The sequence below is a fragment of the Protopterus annectens genome, chromosome 7.part0 (assembly GCF_019279795.1).
Source record: "Protopterus annectens isolate FY-2018-M chromosome 7.part0, PAN1.0, whole genome shotgun sequence".
NCBI lineage: Eukaryota > Metazoa > Chordata > Ceratodontiformes > Protopteridae > Protopterus > Protopterus annectens.
In genome coordinates, this window is record NC_056739.1 from 1,789,953,102 (window position 1) to 1,789,976,333 (window position 23,232).

General features: G+C 44.5%; 1 protein-coding gene across 2 annotated transcripts in view; it reads right to left on the bottom strand.

The window, feature by feature from the left end:
- EXT2 (exostosin glycosyltransferase 2) overlaps positions 1-23,232 on the bottom strand; it is a 1,719,054-nt gene that overhangs the window by 231,960 nt on the left and 1,463,862 nt on the right. For both annotated transcript variants that reach the window (XM_044078315.1, XM_044078314.1), the window contains exon 12: positions 7,292-7,420. In XM_044078315.1, the coding sequence (XP_043934250.1) occupies positions 7,292-7,420 (129 nt within the window). The remainder of the gene's footprint in view (positions 1-7,291; positions 7,421-23,232) is intronic.

Consider the following 23,232-nt stretch of genomic DNA (forward strand, 5'->3'; position numbering starts at 1 on the left):
AGAGGAGAGGCATAGGGGGAAAGGCATAAACCAAGAGGCTTTTCCAAGTAAAGGACAGGGCATCCACTTTCCAAGCTTGACTGTGGAAAGTTCTTGTGCAGAATGTGTTCAATTGGTAGTTCTGAGGGGAGGCAAACAGGTCTACCTCTGGAGTCCCACATTTGTTCCACAAGAGGTTGAATATTTTGGGTTCTAGTTTCCATTCGTGTGGGTCCATGAGATTTCTGCTAAGTCATTTGCCTGGCAGGAATTGTGCTTGTAGGTTTACTTGGTAGCTCAAGGCTGTGTTCCACACAGCCACGGCTAGTCTGCAGAGAGGGTATGAGTGGGTCCCCCCCCCTGCTTGTTTATGTACCACATAACTGTGATGTTGTCTGCCTTTACCAATACTTGTCCTGGAAGAGTAAATATTTTGAAGGCTGTCAGAGCATTCTGTACAGCTAACATTTCTTTTTGACTGATATGCAGGTGCAACTGTCTCGGGTTCCATTTGCCCTGAATGCACTGCCCTACCATGTGAGCCACCCATGCATAGTCTGATGCATCTGTTGATAGGGTTTGGGCGGCAGGGGGTAGAGTGAAAGGGGAGTCCCTTGCTGTGGTAGCAGGCCTCTGCCCACCAAAGGAACTCTGTCCTTATACAAAAAATGATAGGACTCATTGTTTCCATGTCCTGAGAAAGTTGACACCATAGGCTTTTTAGATACCATTGGGGTTTCCTCATATGCAGTCTTGCATATGAAATTAGTAGAATGCAAGAGGCCATGAACCCCAGAGCTTGCAGTATTTTCCTTGCAGATAGCTGGGGTTTTGTGGCCAATAGTTTGAAGTAGGTTGTCAAATAAACTTGTTTCTCCAGAGTGAGGAATGCCATCTGGGAAGCTGTGTTCAAGCTTGCTCCCAGGAATACAATCTGTTGGCAGGGTACTAGGTGAGATTTCTTTTCATTGATGGTGTACCCCAGTGAGGTTAGAAGTTTCTTTATGAATGCCAGGTGTTGTAATAGCAAGTCCTGGCTTGCTGCCTGAATCAGACAATCATCCAAGTATGGGTAAATTTTGATATTTCTCTGCCTGAAAAATGCAATGGCTGGAGCTAGACACTTTGGCTTATCTACTGGGCCCAGAATGTTCTCAAAGGGAAGTGCAGAAAACTGAAAGTGCATGGAGCCCGCCCTGAAACATAGGTATTGTCTGCAGAATTCTCTTATTGGGATGTGCAGGTAAGCTTCCTTTAAGTCTAGGGTTACCAGCCAGGCATCCTTGGCTAGCATAGGAAGAAGCTGTTGAAGAGTTAGCATTTTGAATTTTGGAACCACCAGAAGGGTGTTGAGAATAGAGAGGTCCAGGATAGGACGCCAGGAGATGTCTTTTCTGGGCACCAGAAAAAGTCTTGAATAAAAAACATGTCCCTTTTGTTCTGCTGGGACAGGCTGAATAGCCCTGATACTGAGTAGAGAGAGAACCTGCTGTTGGGCCTTCGCCAATTGATTTGGGGGTAGGTCTGGCCAACCATTTGGGGTTGGTAGTGTGTGGAAGTGGAATCTGCATCCTTGGGAAACTATGTTCAAAACCCATTTGCCCTGGGTAATGAGTTCCCAGTTTTTTGCATGCAGGGCGAGCTTTCCTCCTAAGGGAGCAGGTAATTGAGCAGGGCTTGGAAGGTTTACAGTTAAGTCATTGTGCCATTTTTCTGTAGGGGGTGGCTTACTACTCCCTGCTTTGGAAGTGGGAGCCCCCCACTGCTTAGATCTGTGCATAGCCTGAGACTGTAGCCTTGGTGGTCTGCTGTTCCTGGATTTGGACTGAAAAGGCCTGGAAGGGACTGAAAAGGACCAGTTCTTTGAAGGCCAATGCCTACTGAATCTGGGAAGCTGTACTTGTATGAAATCTTTAACAGTTTGCATAGATTTAGCTTTTTCCTCCATCCTTTTGATGACTTCTTCTGTGCTGTTGCCAAAAGGCAGTCTTTGTTTAAGGGAGCATCCAGTAATTTAGCTTTAACATGATCTGGCAAGTTTTGTTCCTTAAGCCAAGCATGCCTTCTAAGTACAGACCCAGTGACTGCAGCCCTGCAAGATGCTTCTAAAGCATCAAAACCACATTGCAAAGTATGTTTACCATCTTGTTCTGCAGGGTGCATTAAATCTTGCAAGTCTTTGTGTTCAGCACAGTCAGGAATCAACATCTTTTTCTTTTTAAGTAGTCCCATAATATACTGCTAATACTTTAACATATGAAACTGGCAATTTAAAGCCCTAATGGCCAAAGTAGCAGAAGTGTATACATTCTTACCCAATCTGTCTAAGGTTCTAGAATCTCTATCAGAAGGGGTAGGATTTTTGGCAGCAGTAGCCTTAATGCCTTTTGGTCCTTGGGAAATGGTCTCTGGATCCACAGAAGGATTCTTCAAGAGGAATTTGTGAGAGTCAGGTACTCTGTAGTACCTGTCAGTTTTTCTGGGAGCTTGAGGTAAAGTGGTAAAGGAGGGATAGCTAAAGGCCTGTTTTGAGGAAGGAGTAAGAATTCCCTATGTCTCTTTTTGGACACAGAATAATCCATGCTTCTCCAGCGGAAATGCTCCCTAAGAGTATGTAAGGTTTCACCTAAAGAAAAATCTTCTGGAGGGGAAACAGAGGGAATGGAATCCTCTGCATCAGAATCCTCATAAGTAGAGAAGAGCAAATCCTGGTAATCAGAAGGAGCAGAGATATCAGATTCCTGATTAGAAGAATCAGAAAGAAAATCAGTTTTAGGTCTCTTAGAGGGGAAAGGCTGGCTTTCCCTAATTAAGGTAATAAGGTCTTCAGCCATTCTAAGCATTTGTTTTTGAGGCATATGGGCCTGAGTCTGCGGTTTGTTTGTCGGTTTTCTAGGCATAGTGCGAGTTTTGGCCTGAGGAATTCGGAACTTCTGGATGGAAATGATGGCGTCAGTTTAATATGAATGTCTGTAGTCCTGAATACACCCTCAGAAGCTGGTGCCTGCACAGCAGCTCTGGACCCATCCAAGGTAGAGACATCTGCAGGTTCCATTGTCGAAGAAGCATCTCGCGGCATACCGGACTCCGAATGGGTCTCAGTAGAGGCCTGCGAATCTGAAGTAGTGGGTATCAGGGGCTGCAAAAGCGCCTCACTGGCAGACTGGTGACTAGCTTAACGGAAGCGTCATCAGCAGTTTTGAACCTATGCAGTCTGTCTCTGTCATTATCCTTACGTTTGTTCAGAAGATCTGTAGTCGGAAGGCGTAACGAAACCATTTCAGAGTACAGAGATTGAGAACGAAAGTAAGTGGCTACAAAAATAGCCCGACGACGAATAGTTCGGGCATTGAACAAGGCACAAAACCGACAGTGAGAGACGTCGTGGTCTGGGCCTAAGCAAGGGATGCAGTAAGAATGAAAATCTCTATGAGGTATTTGCTTTCCACAGGCAAGACAATTGTTAACTTTTACTGACATCGGTTAGAGCAAGAAAAAGGATCCCCAATGGGGTACTTATCTTTTTTGAAGACTTCGGGTCTGAAACTCGAAAACGAAAATTTCAGGAGACGGCCGACCAGCACTTGCGAACTGCTTCTGCTTCGGGCACTGCACGGAAAGAAAGACTGATGCAATGGCGTCCACTGCATGTTTTATACCCTTGAAGACCTGACGTCATGGAAGAAGTGGCAGCATTCGACGAGGAAATCCGAAGACTCTGATATTCATGCCGGCTGAGGGCTACCTGCAGGCAGATAACCCAAATGTGATGACTGCAACAGTGAAACACGAAGAACATCCAGCAAATGGTATAACAATAAACTTTAAAAAAGTTTTTGACTCTTTACATTGGCAGTTTATTTGGGAAGTAATGACAGCAATTCCCTCTAGGTTTCATTAGGGCTGTGCAAAGTTTCCATTGCTCTCCTAAATTTAGAGTCTTAACAAATAACATTTCCGAGGAAACTGTTTTAGAGAAAGGCATTAGGCAGGGATGTCCCTGTCACCTTTCTCTGTGTTGGTGATACAGCCATTTAATTGAATCACTAACAAAATCCAGGAATTGAAAGGCTGGATTTTGTAAGAACAAAAATTATGGTATTCACTGACAATTACCTAATATTACCTCAAAGCCTCCATACTGATCTACAAATATTAGTGGATTTGTTGCAATCTTTTAGTAATCATTCTGTACTCAGGAGTAACTTGTGTAAATCTGGCCTGACTCCCTTTAAAACATCTGCTTATAACCTTTGAGCACAAAACTCTTCTATTCCTATTTCTTGGGGGCCTTTAACCCATTAGTACTGTGTATTATTTTGCACCCTAGCTATACTAAAATGCTAGATCTCACTATGCAACCTGTCTGGGAAACAGCTTACATTTGGTTTCTCCCTTGGAGATGTTTGCACTTGCAATTAAATGGGCACATAGCTGCAGTTAAAAATGTTTCTGGTCCTGTTGCTATTTTTAATTTTCTGACACATTAGTGTCCCTAAGAACGATGTATGGTTGAATAAATAATAAAGTTAATACTTAAATATTTATGAGACACCAAAAGGCATGGAGTACCTTTATTTCTCACTTATATCAATCAACAAAACCTGGTTCTTGGGATTCCTGATCTTGAGTATTATGCACAGGCTTTTACTTTAAATTAACTGGTTACCATACAAGTTCATAACCTCCTGCCATGGGCTAAGACCAAAGCTAAGCTTCTCAAAAGTAATTCGCCTTGGGCAGTAAGATGGTATACTACCAAATTCTTTAAAAATGTGGGCTATCATAGTATGTAGATTAATATTTGAGGATTGGAAATGCAAAGGTATATCATATGTCTGCATGAATTGATTGACATAGATAGAACTCAGAATATATTTAGATCTTTTGACACTATAAAAATATTCTGGGACTTGCCTGAAACTGAGGTCTGGCATTATATACGCATGCATCATGCAATTATGGCTTCTGATTATTCATAATACATCCAAAGTACTTTTTTTCCTCTCTGGCCAAATGTAAACTCTAGGTTAAAGCTTCAAAATGGGCATCAAGATGTTTAAAGCATTAATAATTTAGATATGTCTTCTTATTCCCTACTGAGATAAACTCTTCATAAAATTTCAAAATATTTGTCAGAAGCTTATTCCCATAGTCTTACCAGACATTATATGTGTCTATAGAAATCTATGCAATAAAGTTAAGTGCTTTCCTTACTGTTATGATAAATTGATATAGTGGTTCTTTAAAGGCTATTGGACACCTGAATCCAGCATGCAACAAGGCTTTTTATATTCTTATTCCTCTAAAGCTTGTGGCAGTCCAGATGCATCCAGCGATTACAAATTTTGGGACTGTATCCCCATAAATGAACTGTGATATTATCTTTAGTTAGTGCTGTGTAACAGAACAGATTTGTAGATTCTATGGAAGACGAAATCTTTATTCTTTCCTGTGTCTGAGGAATAGTTAACAGACAAACATGATGTGTCTTTTTGGTTAAGTCATCTGGCTACTGCTGTCTGGACAAACACTGCCTCCAAATGGAAAATCCCAGAGTAATTATTTTGGAAAAACCTTTGTACATTGTTAAAAAACGTAGAGACTAGACTATTGGAAGAAAAAAGACAGCTGAATAGTACGATTCCCTGTTCTAAGCCAGATTGTTATAATGGAAATGTTTGTTAAATAGTTTATAATATATTTAACATTGGACAGCTAATTAAGTTCACTCGTGCACTGAAACAGCATATCCTAATGGACTTACATTTTGATTTTTTGTTTGATTAGTAATAAATTATTAGAAACTCTTATTCTTTTATAAGTAAATAATATCTTTATCAGTGATCAGTTTTTAAGTTCTTGCAGTTTACTGTTTGTTATGACATACTTTAATATGTGTTGGGTTTACTAATAGCATGACATCCTTGTTAATTGTCTGATAATTGATGGCTGTTCTAATGTTTGTTTGTGTCTTTCGGCTTTTCCCGGTTAGGGGTTGCCACAGCGGAACTCCGGTGCGCTAACGATTGGCAGTAGATTTTTATGTACTGGCTTGCCGGGCCTGACGCACAACCTTCAACGAAGGAACGCCCATTCACGCATGTCGCTACAGAGAAGACCTCTAACTGAGAATCGAACGGGCAACGTCTAACTGTGAGGCGACAACGCTACCGCACGCAGCACCACCACCGCAGTTCTAATGAAGTTGCATAATACAAGAAATAACTAGTCCCCCTGCGCTCTGCCTCCATTACTGTTACTCATTTCTATTCCCCTTCTAACAGTCTATACACTGTGAATATCTAATGACCAATCAGCAATGTGTAATATTACTCTGCTAACTTTCAAATGTATCCATTTGTAGACACCCTTTTTTCTATGCTATATTGTACTTATGTGACCCTGTAGTTGGGTCTGCTTTTATGGTCACCAGAGCTGAACATGAAAACGCTCCATGTAGATCAGAGTTCTACCATGGTTAAGAAAATAATATTTACATACATACATACATACATACATAAATAAATGAACTACAGCACAGCTGCTTACTAACAGCTACACCATCAAGCTTTGTTCCACTGGAGGTAAAGAAATGGATCCTTCAGGAGAGCATCACCTATAATGAACTGGAGGTAACGTCAGTGCACAATACTGAAGGGACTACTGAAATACCAATACAGTCAGTTAAATACAGCTTGAGAGACCTTCAGCACAGCCCTTCCTTTCCTGATAAGCAGGTGTGCCTCAAAATCCAGGCAGTTCCACAGACACTGATGCCTTCTGTCATATCTTTACGTAATAATCACTTCAAAATACTATGTTTCTGCACATGTTTAGATATCTGCCTAGGTAGTGTAAGCCAGAAGTAACTGTGTAAAGATGTCCTATTTCTCCTAGGCAGATCAGCGTTTTAAAGTCTAAAATATCTTCAAAAACAACAGAGTACATTAACTCTAAAATAATTATATATGTACCTATAAATAGACCTACATCATTACAGCATACTTCCTGTTTATATCCCGGATCCCTCACATATTTCCCTTTCCCAGTAATGCCCCCTTCGTTCTCGCTTGAAGTTGCTTAAAAAGGAAGTTATAACAACTTTCAAAATCACACAGAAACTATGTAAAATGATTATCTTTGTCCAATCAACACAAGGATTTGAAAGTAAGCCCTGAGCACAAAATCAATACTCCAGTCTTCAAATTACAGAACACTACAATCACCAGGCTTCCTGGTCTAAGGAGTATAGCAAAGAGGGTGAAGACTAATATGGAATGCAGTAACTGCAAGTTAAAGAGACGCATACCTTAATAGGTGCCTTCCCTGTAACATTGGCAACGAGGAAATTCATTGCGATGTCTTCACAGTTCATATGCTCATCTACCCAGTTCTTAATGTCTCCTGGCATTGTATACGTGTACAAGTAGTTGAAGTACTACAGAAACAAATAAATGAACAGAGTTAAAAGACAATAAATTGTTGTTTACAGGTAGTTTTGGTTACACAGTCTTCCAGCAGATGGAAAGTATGTACTTGAACATTCAAGAAAAGAACACTAGAAAGCTTCACTGTAAATTGGTTTTGATGCCAGATGATAAGTTATATTTCAGGCTTAGAAATTCTTTTTTAGCAAAGCACAAAATCCTTTAACACAGCAAAAACTTAAGATGGTTATAAGCATCTAGGAATTCACTTTCACACCAAAACTCTTTCAAAATTTACACAGATGACAACTGACAAATGCACTTCAAAAAAATCTTAATCTCTTCTACAAATCAAGTAACTTTTCAACATGTATGCTAAGAAAAGCTATAGGATTTAACCTGTTAACCCTTAAAATGGAACATTCTAAAAGTCCAGTGAGAATACTGACTTCTTAGTCATGCCTCTGTCCAAAACTAACTGAATAAACTAATCTCCCTAAAACATCTTAAAATAGAATATGTAGGTTTACTACTCTTGCCCACCCACAGAGAACATTGTTGCTTAACATTACAGAAAAATGTTTGCTTCCAAACCAGCAGTAGGTAAATGTCATACTAGGTTCCCTTCTAATCAAACTATTTATCCTTGATTTTTCGGGGAAAATTATAAAAACTCCAGTCAAGCCCAACATGCCCCCTTTCTGCAAAACCCACTAACTAAATTCCACAGTAGCAATAAGTTTGCCAGATTTAGACCCATAACTCTGTGATTCCATTTCACCCTCCATTAGAAATGTGAACAATTAATCTAATTTCCACTCAAACATTTTAAGTCCTCCAACGACAGGTTACAAAACATTTCAAGACAGGTGTAAAACAAAAACTGTCCCACGGAAGTGAAAGCACTAAAGATTCTTTACAGAAGCTGTGCTTTGTATGAATTTCATATACCAGTTACATATCCTCAATGATGACACTGCTTCTTTGCAAACTATAACATGCATTTCCTTTTACTTTAGCAGTGTCTGTCTTTACTTTCAGAAGTAAATAAGTGTAAATGTGAAGCACTGCCTTCTGTACTAATTCTCTGTTAACCATAATTATCCACAGAACGCCATCTGTAAATAATGTAACAGATATTCATGTATGCCGACTGCATGAAGTACAGTTGTGTACACTTACCATAAATGTAGATGTTTGAGTGTATTCACTGTTGCAGTCATTACATTTGGGTTATCTGCCTGCAGGTAGCCCTCAGCCGGCCTGAATATCAAAGTATTGGATCCCTGCATAGGATGCTGTCCCTTCTTCCGTGACGTCAGGTCATCAGGGGTATAAAACATGCAGCAGACACCATTACATCAGTTTTTCTTGCCCCAGATGTCAAATGCCCCCATAATGGGAAGCAATTATATGCTAAGGTTACACCTCCACTTAAAAGCAAATACACCAGAAAGCTGTAATACACTAAACAAGAAGAAAGGTACAGCCAAGAGAAGTCAGGGGGCTGGAGGGAGGTTAACCAGGACTGCAAAAGTGAATACACTCGAACATCTACATTTATGGTAAGTGTACACAACTGTACTATGTTCTTCATGTTTCACTGTTGCAATCATTACATTTGGGTTGATTCCCAAAGCTAAGGAAGGGAGGAGGAAGTTAGAGAGCATTAGGACCAGCTATTAAGCCCTGCAAGACTGCAGTGGCAAAACCAGCTCTGGATTTAGAAAAAAATAGGTATGTGGTAATGCTTGGTGACGGTATGTACAGAGCTCCAGGTAGCACCTTCTAGGATGTCCCTGGTAGGGACACCTCTGAGAAAGGCTGTAGAGGTAGATGCAGCCCTGGTGGAATGTGATCTTATCCCCTGTGGGGTAGGTTTTCCATGGTGCTTATAGCAGAAATGAATGCAATGGCCTATCCACTTAGAAATGGTTTGCTTTGAGATGGCTTTCCCCTCTACCACTGCAGCAAAGCCAACTAGCAGCTGTTCAGATTTTCTGAGAGGCTTAGTCCTGTCCAAATAAAATCTAAGTTGTCTGTGCACGTCCAATGAGTGCAGTATTCGTTCTCCTTTGTTCTGTGGATTAGGGAAAAAAGTAGGCAAATGGACAGATTAAGGGCTACACTAGAAACCACCTTGGGCATAAAGGGAGGATTGGTCCTGAGGGACACCCTGTCTGCATGGAAGATGATGAAGGGCTCCACTGCTATTAGGGCATGTAATTCAGACACTATTCTTAAGTGATGGCTAGAAGGAAGGCTGTTTTCCAAGAAAGAAATTTCCAATCTGCAGTTACAGCTGGCTCAAAAGGAGGTAGAGCGAGCTTTTCCAATACAAAATTAAGGTCCTCCTGGGTGGTCTTAAATTTTTGGCCCTTCTGAGGAATTGCTTTAGCAGGGGGAGAGAGAAGAGGGGTGGTTCAGTATTATAATGCGCTGAAATGGCAGAGGCATGAATTTTAACTGACGAGAAGGATAGGCCATTGTGGAGCATCTCTGTTAAATATTGAAGGATATGTGGTAAACTAGGCACCGTAGTGCCCATCCCCTGAGTCTGGCTCCAGGAACAGTATCTTTTCCACTTTTCAGCATAGGATTTTCTAGTACTAGGCCTCCTTGCCTCCAGAATGACATCTAGCACCTGCTTACTGAGGGATGCTATTGGAGAGCTCAAGGAATTAGTCAGGCTGCAAGGTTCAGGGTTTGAAGCTGAGGGTGCAGAATCTGGCCCTCCTGCTGGGACAGCAGAGAAGGGGTCAGAGGCAGGTGCCAAGGTTCCAGCAGTGACATACTGCGTAACAGGGGGTACCAGTGCTGGCGTGGCCAGTCTGGTGCAGTCAGTATTGCCCTTTTTGATCCTTAGCAGCACTTTCGAGAGGAGAGGCAGAGGGGGAAAGGCATAAACTGAGAGGCTTTTCCAGGTGAAGGACAGGGCATCCACTTTCCAAGCTTGACTGTGGGAAGTCCTTGTGCAGAATTTGTCCAACTGGTAGTTTTGGGGGGAGGCAAACAGGTCTATCTCTGGATTCCCCCATTTGTTTCTCAAAAGGTTGAATATCTTTGGGTCAAGTTTCCACTCGTGTGGGTCCATGAGCTTTCTGCTTAGGTTGGCCAGTGAATTTAGCTTGCCTGGCAGGAAATGAGCTTGTAGGTGCACTTGGTAGCTCAAGGCTGTGTTCCACAGAGCCATAGCTAGTCTGCAGAGAGGGTACGAGTGGGTTCACCCCTGCTTGTTTATGTACCACATAACAGTGGTGTTGTCTGTCTTTACCAATAATTGTCCTGGAAGAATGTGGTCCTTGAAGGCTGTCAGGGAATTCTGTACAGCTAACATTTCTTTTTGATTGATATGCAGGTGCATCGGACTCTGGCTCCATTTGCCCTGAATGCACTGCCCTGCCAAGTGACCCCCCCCCCCCAGACATAGTCTGATGCGTCTGTTGTTAGGGTTTGGGCATAAGGGGGTAGAGTGAATGGGAGCCCCTTGTTGTGGTAGCAGGCCTCTGCCCACCAAAGGAAATCTGTCTTTATGCAACGAATGATAGGAATCATTGATTCCAGGTCCTGAGAATGTTGACAACATAGGCTTTTTAGGTACCATTGTAGTTTCCTCATATGCAGTCTTGCATATGGAATTAGTAGAATGCAAGAGGCCATGAACCCCAGGGCCTGCAGGATTTTCCTTGCAGATAGCTGGGTCTTTGTGGCCAGTCGTTTGAAGTAGGCTGTCAAATAAACTTGTTTCTCTGGTGTGAGGTAAGCCATATGGGAAGCTGTGTTCAAGCTTGCTCCCAGGAATACAATCTGTTGGCAGGGTACTAGATGAGATTTCTTTTCATTTATGGTGTACCCCCAGTGAAGTTAGAAGTTTCTTTACAAATGCCAAATGTTTTAGTAAACTGTCCTGGCTTTTTGCCTGAATTAGACAATCGTCCAGGTATGGGTATATTTGAATTTTTCTTTGCCTGCAAAATGCAATGACTGGAGCTAGGCACTTTGTGAAAACCCTGGGCGCAGTAGATAAGCCAAAGGGAAGTGCAGAGAACTGATGGAGCCTGCTCTGAAGAGTACGTATTTCCTGCAAGATTCCCTTATTGGGATGTGCAGGGAAGCTTCCTTTAAGACTAAGGTTGCCAACCAGGCATCTTTGCCTAGCATAGGAAGCAGCTGTTGAAGTGTTAGCATTTTGAATTTTGGGATTACCAAAAAGGTGTTTAGAGTAGAGAGTTCCAAGATAGGACGCCAGGAGCTGTCTTTTCTGGGTACCAGGAAAAGTCTTGAGTAAAAACCTTGTCCCCTATTTCTGCTGGGACAGGTTGAATAGCCCTGATACTTAGAAGAGAGAGAACCTGCTGTTGAGCCTCTGCCCACTGATTTGGGGGTAGGTCGGGCCAACCATTTGGGGTTGGTAAGGTGTGGAAGTGGAATCTGTATCCTTGGAAAACTATATTTAAAACCCATTTGTTCTGGGTAATGAGTTCCCAGTTTTTTGCATGCCTGGCGATCTTTCCCCCTAAGGGAGCAGGCAGTTGAGCAGGGCTTGGAAGGTTTAAGGTTAAGTCATTGTGACATTTTTCCATAGGGGAGTGTCTTACTACTTCCAGCTTTGGAAGTGGGAGCTTTTTCACTGCTTAGGCCAGTGAGTACCTTGAGACTGTAGCCTGGGTGGTCTGCTGTTCCTGGGTTTAAACTGAGAAGGCCTGGATGAGACAGGAAAGGACTAATTCTTAGATGGCCAATTCCTACTAAATCTGGGAGGCTGTACTTGTAGGAAATCTTTAACAGTTTGCATAGATTTAGCTTTTTCCTCTATCTTTTTAAGGACGACTTCTGCTTTGTTACCAAACAAGCGGTCTTGGTTTAAGGGAGCATCCAGTAATTTTACTTTAACATGATCTGGCAAATTTTGCTCCCTAAGTCAAGCATCCCTTCTAAGAACAGACCCAGTGACAGCAGCCCTGCAAGATGCTTTTAAAGAGTCAAAACCACATTGCAAAGTATGTTTACCAACTTGTTCAGCAGAATGCATTAAATCCTGCAAATCTTTATTTTCAGCACAGTCAGGAATCAACATCAATTTTTGTTTAAGTAGTCCCATAACATGCTGCTGATACTTTAACATATGAAACTGGCAGTTTAAGGCCCTAATGGCCAAAGTAGCAGAAGTGTATGCTTTCTTACCCCATCTGTCCAAGGCCTTGGAATCTCTATCAGAAGGGGTAGGGTTTTTGGCAGTAGTAGCCTTAATGCCTTTAGGTCCTTGGGAAATGGTCTCTGGGTCAGCACTAGGATACTTGTGAGAGTCAGGTACTCTGTGAAACCGGTCAGGTTTCCTGGGAGCTGGAGGTGAAGTGTCTGGGGCCAGGCTAGATTCCAAGAAAGCATCATCTACAATGTCCAGGACAGGAGGGACAGCTAAAGGCCTGTGTTGAGGAAGGAGTAAGAATTCCCTAAGCCTCTTTTTGGAGTCAGAGTAATCCTGGCTTTCCCAGTGGAAATGCTCCCTAAGAGTGTGCAAGGTTTCATCAAAGGAAAAATCTTCTGGAGGGGAAGCAGCGGGAATGCAGTCCTCTGTATCAAAATCCTCAGAGGTAGATAAGGGCAAACCCTGGTAATCAGAAGAAACGGAAATTTCAGAATCCTAATCAGAAGAATAAGAAGGAAAATCAGTTCTAGGTCTCTTAAAGGGGGAAGGCTGGCTTCCCCTAATAAAGTAATAAGGTCTTCAGCCATTCTTATCATTTGTTTTTTAGGCATATGGGCCTGATCATGCAGTTTGGACGTCAGTTTTCTAGGCGTGGGTCGAGTTTTAGGCCTTGAAGAAGAAGATGGCGTCGGTTTGAAATACAAGTCAGTAGGGGCTGAATACACCCTCAGAATCCAGTGCCTGCACAGCGGCTTCGGACCCATCCAAGGTAGAGACATCCGCAGGTTCCATGGTCGAAGAAGCATCTTGCGGCATATCGGACTCTGAATGGCTCTCAGTAGAGGCCTGCGAATCTGAAGTAGTGGGTATCAGGGGCTGTGAAAGCACCTCACTGAGTACTGGTGAACTGGCGACTAGCTTAACAGAAGTGTCGTCGGCAGCTTTGGACCTATGCGGTCTGTCTCTGTCTTTATCTTTGTTTTTTCGGAATGTCGGTAGTCGGATGGCTTACCAAAGCCATTTCTGGATAGTTAAACAGAGTACCAAATTAATTTGCAGCAAAAATAAACATAGGATGAATAGTTCGGGGGTTGAATAAGGCACAAACCCGACAGCGAGGGACGTCATGGTCTGGGCCTAAGCAAGGAATGCAGTACAAATTAAAATCTTTAATACAATTGTTAACTTTTACTGACATCTGTTTAGAGCAAGAAAAAGGATCCCCAACGGGGTTACTTAGCTTTTTTGAAGACTTCGTTTCTGAAACTCAGCCGACCGGCACTTGCAAACTGCTTCTGCTTCGGGCGCCGGGCAGCAAGAAAGACTGATGTAATGGCATTGACTGCATGTTTTATACCCCTGACGTCATGAAAGAAGGGAGAGCATCTGAAGTAAGGATCCAAAACTTTGATAATCAGGCCGGCTGAGGGCTACCTGCAGGCAGATAACCCAAATGTAATGAGTGCAACAGTGAAACACAAAGAACATCTGCTCTATTAGTACTTAAAGTGTTCAGCCCTTCAATGCGTTCAAACTTTTGTGTCACTTAATGGGTCTGTGTTCCACTTTATGCCCTGTTTGCTGCCACTGATTGTGTTAATATTACTGCTTCACTGTTGCATCTAATCACAGTTCATTTTATTTGACTGCTTCTACTTCTGAATGTAGCCCTTGGGCTGACCTGAGATAGGTCTAGTGGGATAAAAAAAATAAAATAAATTAATGAAAAAATAAATGAATGCACTACTGTGGACTGCTCAGAACTCTGAATGCAATGGAATACAATTTCCATATCTTAAAAAACTACTGTAAATAAAATGTTCCCTCTCCCTCCTCCTCCTCTCCTACTGAACATGACTGTCTTAAGAAAAGGTGGGGGGGGGGTTGACTTCCAATAACTGCTTGGGGGCTTAGGCAGCACTTCATAGGTAGGTACTAGGCTATTGGCCCAAGGGCCTAAGTAAGCTTAGCCAACATGGTTCCCTGGCTTTCGCCACCCAAGAAAATTATTTTCCTGTGTCCCTTTCTTCTTTTTTAATTTTAATCAACTTCTTTTGAATTTACTGACTTTTTAAGGGAAAGTACAGTTGTGTAAAATCTTATAACAGTAGATGTCCTTCTCTTCACTGCTGCAGTATTCTTACTGTAGGGATTCCCTGCCAAGGGCATCCCAACATCCGGCCAGTATACCAAAGCCTTTTGGTTGTAAAGGGTACGTTGTATGTCACACGTATACTCCCTGTGCACGGTGTACAACATAAAGGTGGTGTTCAGAAGTACCATCCTCAGAACAGAAAGGGACCCAGTAGGAACAACAGTCCAAGGATAAAATAGGTAACAAACACATGCAGAAGGAAAAGAGACCAGAGGGAGAAGGGAGGGAGCGAATACTGTAACAGTGAAGAGAAGGGACATCTACTGTTATGGTAAGATTTTACACAAGTGTACTGTGTCCTTCCATATCACTGCTGTAGAATTCTTTACAACAGGGAGAGTGCAAAAGCTCAGGAAGAAGAATGAGAGGAGGAGGGGTCAACAGAGCACTCTAGGAAGCCATGGAGAATGGCCCTGGCAAAGCCAGCTCCTGCCCTAGAAATCACATCCAACGTATGGTGTTTATCAAAGGTATGCACAGAAGCCTAGGTTGCTGCCTCAAGAATAGAATTAGTATCCAAAACCTTACAAAAAAACACCAGAAGAAGCCACAGCTCTAGTGGAATGAGCAATAACAGAAGAAGGAAGGCTCTTTCCATGAAAAGAATATCAAAAAGAAATAACTTTAGATATCCAAGAAGAAATGGTTTGTTTGGAAACAACCAAACATAAAGACCTAGGTTGAAAAGAAACAAAAAGCTGATCAGATTTATGAAAATTTAGTCTTATACGAATAATACTGGAGTTGTCTATGCAAATCCAAAGTGTGCATAACCTTTTCAATAGCAGATTGTGGAGAAGTGGAAAAAAGTGGGCAAATGAAGAGACAAGACAATTTATTAACCACCTTGGCCATAAAAGCAGGATTAGTATAAAGGGACACTGTCCTGGAAAACTGAAAAAGGAGGAACAGCTATAAGGGCTTGCATCACAGACATCCATCTGGCAGAATTAAGGGACAAAAGAAGAACAGTCTTACAAGAACAACGCTATAAGGAAGGAGAAGCAGAATGCTCAAAAGGAGCCTGGCTCAACTTTTCTAAAACAAAATTAAGGTCCCAAGAAGGAGAGGCAGGCTTCCCGGGAGGCCTAATGTGAAGAACACCTTTAAGAAACTGTTTGGCCTCAAATCTAGAAACTAAAGGGAGTGTGTCAAAGGCAGACAAGCAGAGATAGTGGATAAGTGCACCTTAACAAGAGAATAGGCCAACCCAGCATCGAGCAATTCACACAAATAAGAGAGAACCAAAGAAGTATCTACAGAAAGTAGATCCACATTATGAGAAAGACACCAAACAGAAAACTTCTTACATTTGAATAAGTAAGACTTCCTAGTAGTCGGTTTCCTGGCCTCCTGCAGGACCCGAAGCACATCCTCAGAAAAAAAGGTGTCTTTACGGGATCAAAACCCTATCACCCACAATGTCAGATGAAGTATGGACAGAGGGAGATGAATGAGCGATCCTGTGTCTTGTGTGAGTAGGTCCATCCAGTGAGGTAACTTGCGATGATTGCCCTTAACCAATGCCTTCTGGGCCAAAAGGGCATCACCAGCAAGATTTTGGGAGCATCCTGTTTTTTCTTGAACAGGACTTTTGGAATGAGAGTAAAGGAAGAGAAGGCATAAAGAAACATCCCTCTCCAAGAAAAAGAGAGAGAGTCCACCTTCCAGCCCAGAGGATATGAGACTCTGGGACAAAAAAGAAGTAGTATGTTTAGACGGAAAGGAAACAGATCTACTTGAGGAGTACCCCACTGGTGGACAATGTCCAGAAACACATCCTTGTGAAGCATCCGCTTGTGGGATAGTGTTATGAACCTACTCAGAGAATCTGCCACTATGCTCTGATCTAAGGGAATGTAAGCTGCCTGAAGGGTCACCTGATATTGGATGGCTAGGTCTCAAACCAGAAGGGCTAACCTGCAAAGGAGGTAAGACCTTGTCCTCCCCCTTGCTTGTTAACTTTTAGTTATGTACTCACCATAACTTCAGATGTTTGGGATCCATCTCGCCTACATTCTGAATGATGGGTTCGGAGCCGATCCCTCGGCTCCGACTCGGCACGCTTATGCCAAAGAGCGAAGTCTCTTATTGGCTGAGCTTACTATATCCCAGGATGCACCACCAACAGTCCCCCAGATCTAGTTTGTCCGCATACATGCACACATGCATACCCTGCTTATATAACATCGTCAGATGAAACAAGATAAAACAGTGGAGCTCAAAACCGTTCTATCTCTTCTGATCTGCAAGGCAGGGGGAAGGAGGGTGGGTATCAGGAATGTGGAGATGGATCCCAAACATCTGAAGTTATGGTGAGTACATAACTAAAAGATGTTATGTGATCCTATCTCGCCTACATTCTGAATGATGGGACAGCGTCCTAGCACCTGAATCCTGGGTGGCTCACTGGAAAACACTCCTGAGTACCGTGGAACCAAATGAAGCTCGCCCTTTAGATGCCACATCCAATTTGTAGTGGGAAATGAAAGTGTGGGTTGGACCAAGTAGCCGCAGCACAAATTTCCGAAATAGCAAGCTTGGAATGAAAAGCTATAGAAGTAGCCATAGCTCTGGTAGAATGAGCTTTGATAGATGATGCGAGTTGCTTATTTGAAGAAGAATAGGCCTGAGTTATGCAATCTCTGATCCATTTTGAGATTGTAGCTTTTGTGATGGTTTGGCCCAATTTATTATCTGAGAAGGACACAAACAACTGGTCTGACTTACGAAGTTGCTGGGTCCTGTCTAAATAGAATCGTAATTGCCTGTGAACATCCAATTTATGGAGAGTATATTCTGCCTCATTAGAGAATTTTGGAAAGAAAACTGGTAGTTCTAGGGATTGTTGAAGACAGAAACTAGAGCAGACCTTTGGGACAAAGGATGGATTAGGCCTAAGAGATACTCTATCTTTGTGGAAAATCAGATATGGTGTTTTAATAGACAGGGCTTGAAGCTCTGAGACTCTTCTTGCTGAAGTAATAGCCACTAAGAAAGCCGATTACCATGACAGATATTTTAATTCGCATGTAGCAGCCGGTTCAAAGGGGAGATGTTAATGCGAAGCACTAAATCAAGATCCCACGGAGGTGCAGGATGAAAACTGGTGGTCTTAACAGACTCGCACCTTTAATGAATGTTTTGCATAGCCTGCTGCTCATCAAAGGAGGATCCGTAGATTCATGGAATTTAGAAATAGCAGCTAGTTGAACTTTAATAGTTGAGACAGAAGATCCCTGATTAAATAGGGATGTTAAGAATTTCAAAACTTCTGGGACAGGAGCAGTGATAGGGTCTAAGCCCTTGAGTTGAGCCCAGATAGCAAACCTCTTCCACTTACTGAGGTACAATTTGTTAGTGGTGGGTTTATGGGCCAAGACAAAATGTGAACAACTTCCGGTCTAGTGTGTGGCTTCTGACTAAGGTCGGAAGTGGAGGAGCCAAGCTGTCAATTTCAGAGATTGAAGAGACTGATGCCAATGTCCCGACTGATGGATTAGCAAATCCGGGATCAGGTCTAAGGTCCACGGATCGTCCACTGCATGCTTTTTCAGGTAAGGAAACCATATCTGACGAGGCCAGTATGGGGCAATCAGAATCATTGAAGACCTTAGCTGGGAAGCTTTTTGAATGACTTTGGGAAGGAGTGGGATTGGAGGAAAAGCATAAAGCAACCCTGTTGGCCAGGGTTGAGCTAGAGCATCCATGGCCGGTACTTCCTGATGTGGAATCAAAGAGAAGAATCTTTGGCACTTGGTGTTCTGTGGAGTCGCAAATAGATCGCAGCACGGCCCCCATCTTTGAAAACCTGGGCTGCTACTGTGCGGTTTAGAGACCATTCGTGAGGAGAGAGAATTGTCCTGCTTAATTTGTCCGCCAATACATTTGACTTTCCCGGGATGTGGGTCGCTACCAAGAAACGGTTGGTAGCTACAGCCCATTCCCACACTCTCATGGCCTCTCTGCAGAGGGGATACGATCTGGTCCCTCCTTGTTTGTTCAGATACCAAACCACCGACATGTTGTCTGTGTGGATGGCGATGATACCCTGAGGAAGGAACTTGTGTAAGGCTTGTAGGGATCGGTACAGCCCTCATCTCCAACACGTTGATGTGGAGAAGAGCTTCGTCCGGAAGCCAGGAGCCCTGAACTAGCCTGCCCAGACAATGCCCCCCCCACCCTATCTGGGAGGCATCTGTCGTCAGGGTAACCGCTGGAGGGGGGAGAACAAAGGGTTTGCCCTGATCTAGGTTGGATGTCTGAAGCCACCAGCGCAGGTCCCTTTGCATATTTCCGTAATCATGATGAGATGATTGAGTGGGAGATCTTGAAAGGTCCATTGAGTTGATAAGAGCCACTGAAGAATCCTCATGTGTAACCTTGCTAGAGGAACTAAAAGTACCGTGGCAGACATTGAGCCTAGAACCTGTAGGACCATCCTGGCTGGGGCTTTGGATCTCGAGATCAGAGCTTGCACTTGGCCCTGTAAGGTTCGGATCCTTTCGGCAGGAAGAAAGACACGCATCAATCTTGAGTCTATCTCTGCTCCTATAAACTTTATGCGCTGAGAGGGCAGCAAGACAGACTTTGACCAATTGAATGTAATCCCCAGGGAAACACCCAGGAGATGGTGGCTTTGAGGTTGTCCATAAGTAGATGCCTGGTGGTGGCAGTCAGGAGCCAGTCGTCGAGATAGGGAAACACTTGGAATCCAAGGCTCCTTAGGTGAGCCGTCACTACTGCCAAACACTTGGTGAACACCCTGGGGGCTGTGGTGAGGCCAAAGGGCAGAGCACAAAATTGGTAATGACTGGCTCCCAGGCTGAAGCGCAGATACCTTCTGGACGCCTGATGTATCGGTATGTGATAATAGGCGTCCTTGAGGTCTATGGAGCACATCCAAACATCCTTCTCCAACAACGGGAGAATGGATTGCAACGTGACCATTCGGAATTTGGATTTCGTAACGGATAGGTTCAGTCTGCTGAGATCCAATATTGGTCTCAGGTCCCCTGTCTTTTTTGGCACTAAAAAGAACCTGGAGTAATTTCCTAATCCGATTTGGTCTGTGGGGACCGGTTGGATGACTCCTTTTTGTAGCAGCTTTGAAGCTTCTGCGGCTACTAATTCCCTTTGACTGGGTGGTGGGTCCGGGATTTTCTTGGACGGAGGGGGTGAGTATTTGAATGGGATGATGTAACCTCCGGCAATTATCCGAAGCACCCATTTGTCCTGAGTGATTGACTCCCAGGCTTTTAGGTGCTTGGCAAAACGACACCCGACTGGCTCCGGAGCAGCACAGCCGGGCAATCCCTCATGTCGTGTGGGAGGCTGAAGAGCCACGAAAGGACTCGCGGTCTCCAGAATTGCGGGGCCCTCTGCCGCCTCTGGGACGGCGTCTCCCTGAAAAATTTCCCCGCCCTCTGCCTCTGGACGGGAATCTTCCTGCTGTTGGGAGAAAAACTTGCAGATTTCGAACCACATTTTCCCTCCTTTGGCCTTGGGGTAAGGCCGAAGGGAGTGGAATAACGGCCCCTACGGCAGATAACGTTTTCCCTCTTGCTCACAGCGGTAAGGGTGTCTTTCACCTTGGGTCCAAACAATGAGGACCCATCAAAGGGAGCGTCGCGAAGGAAGACTTGAAGGCCTCCGCAAACTGACACAAGCGGAGCCAGGCCTGTCACGAGAGCCACGCCTGTGCCTGCGCTCTACCCGCCTTCGGCCGCATAAGATATGAGCCTCATGGACGAGTTAGCAATTGACGTCAGGATAGCCAACTGAGAGCTAACGGATTGGGCTAGCTGCTCAGGTAGGTTACCCGAGAGGGAGTCTGACAACTCCTTGACCAGATCCCTCTGAAGCCTAGTAAAATGTGCCAAATAATTCAGAGACCTTAAGGTAAAGGCCGCTGAAGTCAGGGTGCGCTTCCCGTACCTATCCATACTCCTAGACTCCTTATTAGGAGGATGGATGGACGTTGAAGCCTCTGCCACGCCCTGCTGTGTAGCAGATGCCACCACCATGGCATCTACAGCCACGCCCTTGGTAAGGAACTCCTTCTCGGGGGGAGCAGATAAGAATTTGTTTGGACGAGAAGGGACTGGTTCCACAGTATCCGGTGTTCCCACGCCTTCGACAAACTAAATCCAGAAGCTCGTCGGGCGGAGACACCCAGGAGGCGGAGGGCTGAGCCCCAAAGGCCTTGAGGAGCACTGATTCGTCCGCAGAGGGGGTTTGGACATCCAGCCGCCTCGTTGTTTAAGGATCTCCAAGATGTCTGCAAAGGAGACATCATCCGAGGACGACTTAGGGGACCCCTCTGCATCATCCATATCCGTGTCCGATGTGATAGAGCCGGGGGTCTCCACGTGCTTCCTCTTGCACGATGTCTTCCTTGGGGGTTCCTCTGGAGAGGACTCCAAAACCCTCAGGAAGGGGAACCCCACTGGGGTAACCTCAGGCCTCGGGCTCCACTGGCCATAGACAGGGGACTACCAAGGATCCAGTCTCCACGCCCAGGGAAGGTGCTGGTAAAACCGGAGAGATGGCCAAGAGGATTTGGCCAAGGCACTCCTCATGGCCCTGAAAGCCGGACCTCCAGAATCCTGGGAGCGCCCAGTCTCCGGGCCATGATAGTAGACGGAAGTCCCGCAGCCGAAGCACCGAGAGGGAGGCTCGAACCGAGAGCATCGGTCCCGAAACATCACCCTCGGGTCCAGCCGAAGAAGTCCACAGACCAAACTCGGACCCGAGGGCCCGGGTTGGAGTAAGGGTCGGAGCCGACCCTGAGATCTCCACCGGCTCCAAGAGCACCTGCTCCCGGAGCCGAAGCAGTCGGAGGAGGAATAGCAATGGGATGGGTCATGGCCATCGGCTCCGAAGCCAACTGGGTCGGAGCCGAAACAATTTTTGGAAGACTGGGGACTGGAAAAGTCTTTGGAGCACCCTGTCTATATCAGAATCCGACATTCTCAAGACCGAGAGGAAACAGAACGGGTTCGAGAAGACCTCCCTCGGCCCCAATGGACTAGGGGACCGGCTCGAGGCGACTCGATGAGAATCGGTGCCGAGGAAACACACACACCAGATTCCATCGGTGCCGAGGTAGACTTCGCGCCGAGGAGGAAGTGTCTGAGCGGGCCCTTGTCGGCTCGAGCAGTGGAGCCGACGAAGGTGACCCGCCTCTCGATGCCCCAGCCATCGGCTCCGAAGTCCGAGGAGTCGATACTGGAGGCATCGAGGCAGACTGTTCGACCTCGGCTCCGAAGTCTTTGGAGCCGAAGGAGAGGCCTGCCTAGGTCTCTTGGCAGTCGGATCCGACGGACTGGTCGGAGCCGACGCCCTTTTCTTTTTGGCAGGAGTAGGAGCGGAAGACAAGGCTTCTTCAAAAGAGGGTTTAATCAACCCTTTAAGAATTAATTTATTTTTCCTCTCCTGGAGGACCCTAGAGGAAAAAGCGTGACACACGCTGCATGACTCCTGCAAGTGCTTTGCCCCTAAACAGTAAACACAAAGTAGATGGTCATCAGTAACAGACATCTTGAAAGCACATTTAGTACATTTTTTAAAGCCCGAAGGCCTAGGGGCTTGAGACATAATGCTAACAATTCCTGACAGGAAATTTAATCACTGTAGAATCGGTAAAGACAAAAAGCCGAAGGCTTACAGACACTGTGTAAAACACAACCTTAAGTGTAAAAACCGGGAACTTGAACACTAAAAGTTCAGTTAGAGAGTTTGACCAAAAAGGCCCTGGATTAAAGTGGGCGCCAAAACAAACTCTACACACTCACACACAATAAATTTCAGTCACAATCAAACACAATCCCAATAGCAATAGCAATATCAATAGCAATAGCCGTTAAAACGGCTTTTGTTTTGAAATTTAAGCACAAAAACTGAATGAAAAAAGTAGTTAATAAAGCTACTCAGCCCAGCCAGCTCGAGACCACGTCCTTGCAGTTAAGCGGCAAACGAGATCTGGGGGACTGTTGGTGGTGCATCCTGGGATATAGTAAGCTCAGCCAATAAGAGACTTCGCTCTTTGGCATAAGCGTGCCGAGTCGGAGCCGAGGGATCGGCTCCGAACCCATCATTCAGAATGTAGGCGAGATAGGATCACATAACATCATACTGCATCACTGTGGTATTGTCTGTTAGAATCTTGACAGGCCCTGGAAGAAAAGGATAATGAAAAGCCTGAAGATCCAGCAGAAGAGCCATCATCTCTGATACTGATGTGGTCTTTCTTTCGTTGAAGCGACCAAAGGCCCTATACCTTCAGAGGGCCAAAGGAGGCCCCCATCCCACACTTGCAGCATCAGTGAAAAATTCCTGAAAGAGGTCTGGAGGTTGAAAAGGAAGCCCTGAGTTGAGGGTCAACTGAGGAAAGCAGCACTGAAGTTCCAGCTTAAAGCATGGAAGTAGAGGGACTAGGAAATCTAAAGGACGAGAATGTTGAAGCCAAACTGACTAGAAACCACTGAAGCTTCTTCATGTGGAGCTTGGTTACAGGG